Source organism: Nilaparvata lugens, chromosome 1 (assembly GCF_014356525.2).
Source record: "Nilaparvata lugens isolate BPH chromosome 1, ASM1435652v1, whole genome shotgun sequence".
In the NCBI taxonomy this organism is placed as follows: domain Eukaryota; kingdom Metazoa; phylum Arthropoda; class Insecta; order Hemiptera; family Delphacidae; genus Nilaparvata; species Nilaparvata lugens.
Window position 1 is genome coordinate 83,262,008 of NC_052504.1, and position 12,239 is coordinate 83,274,246.

The window sequence follows — 12,239 nt, forward strand, 5'->3', positions numbered from 1 at the left end:
TTCCTAAATATTAAATAAACTTTATTCAACATCATGGAAAGATAATAAACTATAAATCCGAATAGATTATCTTTCACACACATTTGAGCTAGTTAGAATTTCCTTTTAATTTTTAAATACAACAATCCCTTGTGTTGAAAAGCATTTAAAAATTAACATACTATCATTTTGCTATATTTCATTTTGCTACATACTATCTTTTTGCTATTATTACATTACATCACGCACGTATGTTTTTGTAGGCATCATCTGCAATGAAAAAATTATACAATCTAGTTTTGTCGATATTTCAAAATGAAGTCTTTAGACATGAGACTAATTTTTAGTTTTTTTAATAATTAATGAGTGAACTTACAACATAGCTACTATATCAAATCAAAGTTGTAAAATTTATTTTGCGTTTCGTCGATTACTTGAATAGAAAATAACGGCATGAAGTAATATATTTCAACTCATTTATATATTATAAATTACACATTTACACATTTACACATTTTTTCTGCGTAATATAGATAAGGTAATACATTTTTAAACAATAAAAACACAGTACCGTAATGGAATGTTTTTAAAATGTCCTTTTGAGAATAATGTATCCCACACAGCCTAAGAAGAACAAGAACGCGAATATCAAGATAATTTTATCAGAAAACTCCCTTCGACCATATTTGTCTAGCAGTTTGTGAGAGTGCTGAATGACACTTCCTGTGGACTGCAGTTCCTCCTGAGCAGCTGTTACGTTCGAAGATGAGTTCGCTGAAAATGAAATACACCAGTTTATAACTTTTATTTATCTATAAATATTAGATACAACACATGTGCATAGAGACAAGGTCTGTACAAATACATAATCTATACTATAATAAAGGAATACACGTATCGGATAGGAAAATTATGTTTGACGTATCAACACGTCTGAACTACTGGACTGATTAACTTGAAATTTTGCATAAAGATTCTTAGTTAACCAGGGATGGTTATAGGGCTATTATCAATTCTTCAAGATTTCATTACGTCAAGTTTTCAGTTTTTCAAGTTTTAAAATAGACCCTTGCAGAGCATGGGTTACCTGCTAGTATATAATAAGCTTAGCATCACCTGGTGAAAAGTGAAATGCGCGTGTTAATAATGCTTAAGACTGTACACACCTTAATATGATACACAAATTATGTGAATTATTAGATGAAGAACAACAGTTTCAGCTCAAAAATATTCTCATTTTGATGAAAAAAAGTTCCAAATAAGCCTCTTTCAATATAATTTAAACGTGCAGAGAAACTAAAACTGTAAGTCGAATTTATTTTGTCTACTTGGTCTAATCTATAAAAATTAAAGGTGTATTTGCACTTGTGGATGTCAAATAACGAAATAATTCATTTTAACAAAACGCATAGAGAATTGCATGGGAGGACCCTTGAAATGTTGGCATGATGTATCAAGATTAACTGCAAGAATTTTCAACTAGTAGAGACTATATTTCAATCGATTTTTAATGAATTTTTAGTGATCACCTAACGTTTCCAATGTGTCGCAGCTTCTTTGAGTTGTTTCTGCTAAATGCCTGCTGATAGATCGCAACTGTTCAGTTACATTCGAGGACATCTTCACTATTCCCGATTTGTCTTTTTTCTGCCTGAAATTCAACAATAATATGAATCATGAAGCTCTTTCTTAAAAATTCGGTATCCAATTGTTTCATTCATACACATTATTATTGTTTCTCCGAACGGTCTGGTCAGGAAAAGCACATCACCAAAATATCTCCTCGTACACTACAGCAGACATAGAAATTATAACTTGACTAGAAACTGTTGTTTTCTAGCATGTTTGTTTTTTAGAGTGGTCTTGTTCAGACTAGCACTACCGCTCCAAGTAGATCCTGCCTTATTATTTACACTAGAGATAAACTTGAAAATGTATAATAAATTATCACTTTTAGTCATCTTTGGTTTGAAATGTTGATCATAATGCAATAAATTATTGCATTTTGCATTAATAGATGTTACCACTCCTCGGATGGGTGAAAAGTGAAAATCCACTACTCATAATGTTGATTATTAAGAGCATACAATTTTTTCGGTGCATACAGCAGCAGATAGACGGAGAAAAAAACAAACGTCTGCAGGCAGACCATCACATGCAAACAGACGTGTGCGTTGCAAGATTCGAACAGCTGAGTTTTGTTTGTCTGCTTCTGCATGCGTTCGCCTTAGGATTCATCTCTCATCCGAATACTTCCCATTACCCAGGCACAAGCCCAGAGCTTAAGTGAGCATCATCCTCAGGAAAGAAAATTATATGTATTTTGGTCTTATTTTCAGTAGTAGATAATTGAATTTCAATTGAATATTATGTGAAACAAAAAGCAGGTTACCTTTGCCGCACACTGCCGTCTTCATTGGTTGCTTTCAACAGTTCTTCTTTATTAGATTTTTCAATCCTCAACATACATGATACATTTGCCTTACGGAACGCGGCTAGAGTACTACAAACAGAATTCAAAATTATTCTTAGTGAAAAACAAGTCATAAACACAAACATTTTGAACAATATTTTAAGGTATGTTTCAAAATATCATAATACAGGAAGCATTCTATGTATGCTTATTATATAATACTATTCATTTGATTAAAACAAACAATAGCCAGTGATACCACAAGCGTTTAAAATCAAAGTTTGTAAAAAAATATTTATCAGGAGGAATCATACATAAATTATGTGAAGAGCCATTCTACATCATCACTGAAAACAGTGTTGAAACATTCTACTATCCCCAGCTGAAGATCCTTTAGGGAAGTATAGTCTGTGTAAAATAAGTTGAGACTTGGCCCTCCATCCCAAGAAATTACAGGGTTGCCAAATCGTGTAAAATTGCAACCTTCTCAAATTTCCAATTCAACGTCAGAATTGGATGTAGAATACCATCCCCGATATCCTAGTAGTGCTAAAATAGTTTCAGGGTTGAAATATTAAAAGGAAATTAAACTTTTATGATAAAATTGGAAACATCGCGAAGATTTGTTTTTCTTTTAATAATATCACTTCTCTCAGAATCATGGGGCGTCGTAATAGGTAACAATTTTATATCAAATTAACGGGGAGAATATCTCCTTTCTATTGGTCTCTGAATCACCTCTGTAGTTATTTTTTAATTTATTAATGATTATGTTCGTCAATGTTGAGATATTTCGAGCAGAAAACATGAAATTTTCGACATGCTGGAAACTCTTTTGTTTCGAAAGATAAGTGGGTGGTGAAAGCGAGAAAGTTTCTCAGAAATAATTGAAATTATTTTTTCAATTGTCAAAATTAGTCGGAAGATCGTATTTTGGTATCCAAGGAATTTTAATGTTAGAAGAGCGGCTGCATGGTATGCATTGTGTACCAAATTGTATGCTGAAGGCTGGCAATTTACAAGATTATTTGACTGAATTATTTCAAACGCAAGCAGCTGATTGCCTCTAGGAAGGTTGTAATGGAACACTGCTTGGATTATGCCAGGCGAGGTTTTCATTTTTACTATTTATCATCATCTAGCTTGCAGTGTTGCTGAATTTTTCAATCGTTCTGTATTTTGAATTTGTTGATCCCAGCTAGCAATATATTGATAGCATATGGTGGCACACCATTCAGCCACTATCCTTGACTTTAAAACTCCTGAGAGGCCAAATACGTTCTTCCAAGTGGGCTACGTTTGACAATTGGAAAAATAGATTCAATTATTTCCGAGAAACTTTCTCGCTTTCACTACCTACTCATCTTTTGAAACGAAAAGGTTTCTAGCATGTCGAAAATTTCATGTTTTCTGCTTGAAATATCTCGACATTGATGAACATAGTCATTAATTAAAAAATAACTATGGGTTGGATAAAAATGATCCAGACTCGAATAGAAAGGAGACATATCACCATTAATTTATATGAAATTATTACGCATTATGACGCCCCATGATTCTGAGAGAAGTGATATTCAAAAGAAAAAAAATTATTCACGATTTTCCAATTTTATCATAAAAGTTAAATTTCCTTTTAATCCTTCAACCCTGAAATTTTTTTAGCGCTATTAGGATTTCGGGGATGATATTCTACATTCAATTCTGACGTTGAATTGGAAATTTGAGAAAGTTGAAATTTTACACGATTTGACAACCCTGTAATTTTTTCGGATGGAGGGCCAAGTCTCAACTTATTTTACACAAACTATAGTTCCTGATGATATTGTATAATTATTTATTGTCAATGGTCCTATTTTCACAACATACCTTATAGATCTTGTAATGTAAAGGGGAGTAAATCAAAAAAGTAGTCCTAATGATTCGTTCAATTATAAATAATTTCAGTAGTTTTTAAAGTCTTGTATAATTGTGAATGGGGCCAGTAGTTCCTGATGTTTTGTATAATTGTAAATGATTTTTCATTTTTACAGTTCACTTGAACTATATCACATCTTGTAATGTTATGGGAGTGAATAGAAAAATAAATATAAGAAATTGACAGTAGTATTAAAAAGGGGCTTCTAGGACATTATTCCAGGAGTAAGTATGTTCCAGAAGCTCCCATCAACCAGGAGTAAGTATGCTCCAGAAGCTTCCATCAACCAGGAGTAAGTATGCTCCAAAGTATCCATCATCCAGAATTAAGTGTGTTTCAACTCAACCCAACCTAACCTAACCAAAATTGACCTATAAGAGGTTTCTAAGACATCTTAAGAAGAGTCTCTGGGAATTGGGGGTATTGCATTCCCATTATATTAAGCTTTCTTGTTGATATATAGATAACTAGTTGTCATAACTCAAGAGGTGTGATAGAGGATAATGATAATGTATGGTTGACTATGAAAAATTATTTATTAACATGTTGTATTGGTTTTGATTTACTATGTTCTTCCATTAAGACATTTTTTGCTTTTTTAATAATACTAGCTACCAATAGGTTTTTGTGTAGTTGTACTCCACCATGCTGATATTGAGAATAAAGAATTTTATTTAGTGATATACTTTATAACCTCTGTGCCTCTGATGTAATACTCTCAAGAACAGCTCTAACTGGAAAAAGTAGGTAATTGTTGAATAAAGTTTCATCTCAAGATGATTTGATGTCATAAAAACATCTATTATATAGATATCCATTATGATGTAGTGGTTAGTGGGTCTGTTTCATATTCCAAAAGATCTAGGTTCAAATCTTTAGGTATGTAGGTTGGTTTAGAATAATACCATTATACCATAATGGATATATTTTACCTTTTTTCAAATAAGAAAATAGAACTCTAATTCTATCTATCAAATTTCTTATCAGTTTTTTTGTTTTCATCAAAATTTCTTCATGTATAGGTTTAGAATAAAAAAAATGCTTAAAAGAATCAAAATTTTTTCATTTCTTACAGCTAAAACATTTTTATATTATATTTTCATATCTTAAAGTTGAAACATTTTTTATGGGGAAAATCTGCTACTTTCCTTTTGAATTTGTTGATAACAGACTCTTGTGGTTGATTTCCATCAATTATAAGTATTGGAATAGGGGAGGATTTATTTCTATGTATCAACCACTCTTCATATAGTTGGTGGATGGATTGTAAATAGGACAGTGTGATTCCATTTTCTTCTTCTCTTCCTCTCAATTTGATATGTCCCAATGCAACCACTGGACTTGTTCTTATATACAAAATCAAATCAGCTTTAAGATCAATATTTGTTGTTAACCATTTGAACCATTCATCTATCAATAAGTATTCAAGACCTGTTTTTAGAGATGAATGGTATAAGTGTTCAACAAAAACATTTCTTGCTGAGTATATTGATATTTCAATAAGTTTCTTAAAGGGTGATTCAATATGAGAACTGATTCTACTTAATTGTACAATTAATTGGAAAATGAATCCCCACTTTCTTGGGTTTTCATAAAAATGTTTAAGAATATTGTGACCATGGAAGTTTTTCCAAATGTTGATGGATTCTTTATAAATATTGATTCCTTCTTCTGAAAGTCTATCCAATAGTGAAGATTTTCCACATCCTATGTTGCCTTCAACAAAAATTAATCAACATTTTGCTTTTAATCCATCATGTATTTTCTATAAAAAATAAAATAAAAAATGTATGGGTTCTATAAGAAGAGGTGTAAATAAGTGATAATACAATTTAAAAACAAAATCTCTATAATTTAACTACAAATCTAGTCTAGCTCTAAATCTTAACAAACAGAACATTTTATTTCAAATTAAAACTACTACTACTACTCTCCATTTTATATCTCATGATTTTTGTTTTCTCCTCATTCAATGTAAATTTTATCCTATATCTCAACCCCTCTTTTTGAATTATAACCACTACTCTCTCATTTCCATTATCCTCCTACTCCTCAAATATATTAAATTCAAGCTTGGGGGAGGTGGTTGATATGATACATCTATCCATATTGTTTAAATATATTTTTATTTTGGATGTATCATTTTCAAAAATTCTATTTCCGAGCTCGATGAAAAGAATTTTCTTCATCTGGAAAATAAAATTAAATTAAAAGATTATTAAGTGAAAAATAAAATTACTTTTCCAGATGATTAGATTCGATTATAATGATTAAACATTTTTTTTTTATATAAAGAGATTCTATTCCATATATTTTTTCATTTGAATGTAAGATTCTATTAAAACATAATGCTAACAATGAAATCTGTTGGATTACTTATTTTTATTTGATTCTATCACTATTCTTCTTATATTCTTCATGTAAAGATATTGATAATGATGATAAATCATATTCAAATTGCTACAGTCTTCAAATAGTTGCTGATGAGAAAAAAAGTGAAGTGGTTGTAGTATGGATTGAACATAGCATCTTATCTTCATTATATTATCCAAGAAATATGAATACATCTACATTTAATAACACTATTTGTACATTGTACTATAGAGTGTTGAAGTCCAAAGTTGATTACAATCTATGTGAGCTTTTTAAAACATATCATATCAATGAATGTAGAGATAATTATAATGAATTATCACCTATCAATAGTTATATAAATAGAACAGAAAAATTGTGTAACTTGTGCAAGATTCTTGAGGTAATATTGATCTATCAGATTTTCTATTATAAAATGTAGTATGAAAAAAAAATTCTTCAGTAGAAGAATATATTCCAAAATGGATAGTTCACATTTACCAGTTTTCTTTGATAGAATTTTGTATAAAAGTAAAGATGAAGTTAATGAGGCAGTATTTGTTTTTCATCCTTTTGTTAATAGTATTGTTTGTAAAGAATGTGATTGAAAATCAAGTATGAAATTGACTTTGAAACATGTCAATTTCATGCATAAAATCAATAGTCCAAATTATGGAATAGCTAATAATGTGAAAGAAAACTATGAGTGCTATGATGCTGCTTATCAATGTGTTCAAGTAACTGAAAGTGTGATGATATCATCTTTTGTTAATTTTCCAAAATCATTATCAGATGTTCGGAAAATGATAGCAACCAGACTTTTCTACACTGGATATGAAGATGATACTCAATGTGTTAGTTGTGGAGCAGTTTTTTACTTTCCTTGCCCTATTACCATAGGTAAGGAAAGTATTGCTTTCCAAAAAAAATTAAGGTACCCTGATTTCAAGTTTTCTATACGTTTCAAGTCCCCCTGAGTCCAAAAACATGATTTTTGGGTGTTGGTCTGTGTGTGTGTATGTGTGTATGTGTGTGTGTGTGTATGTCTGTGAACACGATAACTCCATTCCTAATCAACCGATTGACTTGAAATTTTAAACTTAAGGTCCTTATACCATGAGGATCCGACAATAAGAAATTCAATAAAATTCAATTCAAGATGGCGGAAAAAATGGCGGATAATTACTAAAAAACCATGTTTTTCACGTTTTTCTCGAAAACGGCTCTAACGATTTTCTAAAAATTCATACCATGGATAGCTATTTATAAGCCCTATCAACTGGCATGAGTCTCATTCTTGGGAAAATTTCAGGAGCTCTGTAATATTCTTGAGAAAAATGTCGGATAATGACGAAAAAACCATGTTTTTCACGGTTTTCTCGAAAACGGCTCTAACGATTTTTTTCAAATTCATACCCTGTATAGTTAGTTATCAGATCTATCAACTGGCATGAGTCTTTCTCCTGGGAAACTAATGGGGGGTCCACCCTATCCTTGAGAAATAGACTTTGTAACCTCCATCCCGTGCATGAGGTAGGTAGGTAGGTAGAGCAGTTCATGGAAAGTACACAATCATAGTCAAGATATTTCATCTGTAGAGCAGCTGTTTTGACGACTTTAAAAAAAAATCATCCAATTCCACAATTTACACGAAGGAAAAAGTACTCTAAAAACAATAATTATATATACACATATACAGTAGTCTGATCGTAGTTGCAAATAATATGTTGCCGCCAATAATTGTCATGATGTTATTCCCCTAAATTATTCTCGTTTGAGAATGAGGCTTACAGTTCAATGAGCAAGGAAAGTTGTGTGAGTGTACCACACCAGATTTTTGTGATTGGAATGAATAAGATGATCCATGGCTCATTCATAGACAAGAATCTCCCACTTGTATTTTTTTCAAATATGAATAGACAATGGAAAAATATAAACCAATTGATACAGGATTAATTTTTCATCCTTATCCTATAATTGACTGAGCAAAGTGTGGTCTAAGATTCAAGTCGACAGTTTGGCATTTCTCTTAATGTTTAAATGTTTATATGTTTTTATGTTGCTCATCTACGGCAAAACGTGGTAATAGATTTTCATGAAATTTGACAGGTATGTTCCTTTTTAAATTGTGCATTGACAAAAATACAAGGTTTTTGAAAATTGTGCATTTCAAGGATAATATAAAAGGAAAAAGGAGTCATACACCAATATTACTGTAGAAATCAGACTATACAATCATTCATCATAAATCAGCTGTCTAGTGGACTATAATACTACCCATTCAAAAACATCGAACATCTTGAAAATGTATCTTTCCATTAACATTAGTAGACAATTGACTATAATACTACCCATTCAAAAACATCGAACATCTTGAAAATTGTATCTTTCCATCAATGTTGTAGACAGTTGCAGCCAGACCTGATAACAGCGCTCACACTCATATTCCGGGACAACAGGTCATGGTACGGATATAGGACAGAAAGCTCTATGTTTATTTAGGATTTTTTCCAGACATTTTTAATTGATAAATTATTTATTAATTTTTGAGAAAACATAACAAGAGGTCAATGTAACACACTGAGCACGAGGTCTACTGTTCACAGAACTACTAGTATTGATTGTGAAGAATGTGGGTGGAGATCGAATACAAATTTAAGTTTGAAGCATGCTAATTTTATGCATAAAATTAATAATCCTCATTGTGGAATAGCTGAAAAAGTGAAAGAAAACTATGAATGCTATGATGTAGCCTGTCAATATTATGCTATTTATCCTGAATCTCAACTAGATATTGATAAAATGTTAGGAGCTGGACTTTTTCATACTGGATATAAAGATGACACTCAATGTATTAGTTGTGGAGCAGTTTTTTGTGATTGGGATGAGGAAGATGATCTATGGTATGTACATAGTAAAACATCTCCTTCATGTATTTTTTTCAAATATGTTGTTTCAATGAAAATAAAAAAACTTTAACAAGATTAATCAAGTTGTTCTTAATTTTACCTATTTAATTATAATAAGATTGTAATCCAAAATCATGGTCAGTTATCAATTTCTCCTCATCAAGTAAACATTGATGATTTTATAAGAATAAAATGGATATTAAATATCAGATTGCAAATGAACTTCATAAATAGGCTAGGAGAAATTTTCCAACTCAATATTATGTTGAGCTAAGGGGATTGAATGATTTGTTTCAGGCTGATTTAGTTGAAATGATACCATATGCTAAAGAAAATCAGGGATTCAAATATATCTCAACAGTGATAAATTGTTTTTCCTAATATGCTTATGCAATACCTTTAGAATCAGAATCAGCAATGGATGTGAAGTTGATAAATATATATAATGCTCATCCTCATAGTTCTCATACTCAAACTGGTGATGGAACTGATGGGGTTTGTTATCTGAAAGGAATAGCAACATTGTCAGATATGGAATATTACTCAATGATTATATAACAGGTAATTTCAAAGAGAGCTTGTATATTCTATTCTATGATGAAGATAATCAAATAAATATTTGAAACCAGCTTGTACATTCTATTCTATAATGAAGATGTATAAATAAATGTACTTGTATACTTGTATATTCATGAAGATAATTAAATAAAATAAAAAAAAACTGATTGTTCAATTTCTTTATCATTCTTCCTTCCCACAATAAAATAATCATATTATGAAAACCATATCCAATGAATTATTAAAAAATGCATTAAAAAAATTTGCGTCTTCTAGAACCTGAATTATTATTCTACTCAATTACAGTGTCCTAAGACCTGTATTATTATTCTAATGACATATCCTAAAAAACATAAGAAAGTAATGAATGTGTCATGAGAAAATGAATCAATGAGAATGAATAAGCCAACTTACCCTGAAAATTGAAGAGGAAGAGTCACAGTTGAAATTGCTTTATTGATATTGTCAACAGATTGAACCAACTTGATGTGATGAAAATTTAAAGGATTTTTTTTGGTCAACTTATATACTGTAACTGAAGATATATACAGCTATAATTTGGTGCTGGTAAAATAAATAGTAATAAGATTCATCTAACCTTAATCAGCTCTCTAATTGAAATGATTACGAAGCATTGGAAAAAATGTCTCCTTTAAAAGAGTCAATGAACAAGAGGAGAAGCAAAATGAAGCTTATTGCTGTTGAAAAGGTTAATTGGATTCATGCCAATTACTGAGACATTCCTTTTGTGGACAAATATGTCACATTCCTCTAGTGGATGATACAAGTCTGTTAATCAAAAGTCAATAAGGCTAAATTAGGATTCAAGCCAATTTCTCAGGTAAACCCATTTTGAGAGACATTCCTTTTGTGGACAAAACATGTCACATTCCTCTAGTGGATGATACAAGTCTGTTAATTAAAAGTCAATAAGGCTAAATTAGGATTCAAGCCAATTACTCTGTCACACCCATTTTGAGATGGAGCAAGTCTACTTAAAACTTTTTGATGATATGAATGTAATACCCAACTCCAGGAGGCACTTATTAAGATGTCTAAGAAACCTCTTATAGGATAAATTTAGATTAGGATGAAGAGACATACATATGATAGGTACAAGAAAGTTTTAAAAATGCTGTAAACTCTAAGGTTCAACTTTAAGAAATTTATATTGATTTTAAATTGGTAATCAATAATTTTGATGTAAAGTGGACTGTATTGAATAGAAAAGAAACAAGTGATATCTCTACAGAAACAAGTACATGCAATGAATATATAAAAGAACAACTCACCGAAAATCTGCAGAGTACCTAATGTAATATTTATATTATTGAGCTTACAACTCCCAGGTAAGGTATTCAGGTGTCCCCGAGGTAGGAGATGAATCAAGGATGGTGAAAAGGCAAGCTTAATTGTCATCTACTGTTGGTAATTCGGCTTCCATCATATAACGTTGCACATATATTTCTGACGAGATATTTACAATGTCTTTAAAGACTATAGATCGGTGAACTTTCCAATCGAAAAATAATAGTTTAAAACTTTCAACTAAAGGGAGTTTGGCAAACACTCTTCCAACGTAGGTTTATGGTGTACGATTAACATTAACGAAAAAATAATAATTTGAAGAACAATTTTCTTCTGGGAATGATCGACGAATAATAATTATCAATTCCCGACTCGAGGCAAGCTATTACGAAGCGAGACTGAACTGAAAGAAAAAGCCTACCGGCAGTGAGCGCGACGCACTCAAGTGAAAGAAATACGAACTGAACGAGGAGCGCGCGTCCAATTCAAAAACGAAAAATGAAAACTAGAGCTGGCTCCAACATCCCCCCCGGCTGAAAAGCTATTTTCAGACAAGGCTAGAGAACAAAGAAACGAAAAAAAAACAATGAATAAACGACGAAGAAATAAAAATAGAACAAAACGAGAATAAAACAAAAAATGCAAAAGGAAAATTATTGAGTAGGCAACGGATACAACTTTGTAGCCGGCCTTTTGAAGCGACCATTGGCGCACCGCACCATAGCCACTCGAACGACACCGTCAGCACCGGGAAATACTTCCTCAATCACCCCCAGAGGCCATTTCAACGGTGCGACATTTGGTT

The 12,239-nt window shown here is 31.5% G+C and overlaps 1 protein-coding gene and 1 long non-coding RNA gene across 2 annotated transcripts in view; both read right to left on the reverse strand.

The window, feature by feature from the left end:
* The window catches only part of LOC111051363 (vesicle transport protein SEC20), a 20,359-nt gene continuing 8,120 nt past the window's right edge, over positions 1 to 12,239 (reverse strand). Inside the window, exons 3-5 of the mRNA XM_022337868.2 lie at positions 2,372 to 2,482; positions 1,509 to 1,630; positions 1 to 753 (exon numbers count right to left, since the gene is read on the reverse strand). Coding sequence (XP_022193560.1) covers positions 566 to 753; positions 1,509 to 1,630; positions 2,372 to 2,482 — 421 coding nt within the window. The 3' untranslated portion in view covers positions 1 to 565. The remainder of the gene's footprint in view (positions 754 to 1,508; positions 1,631 to 2,371; positions 2,483 to 12,239) is intronic.
* Positions 5,462 to 11,256, reverse strand: LOC120356513. Its single transcript, XR_005574058.1, has 3 exons — positions 10,541 to 11,256; positions 9,966 to 10,072; positions 5,462 to 6,496 (listed from the first exon to the last, which is right to left on the reverse strand). It is a non-coding gene; the product is annotated as an uncharacterized LOC120356513 (long non-coding RNA).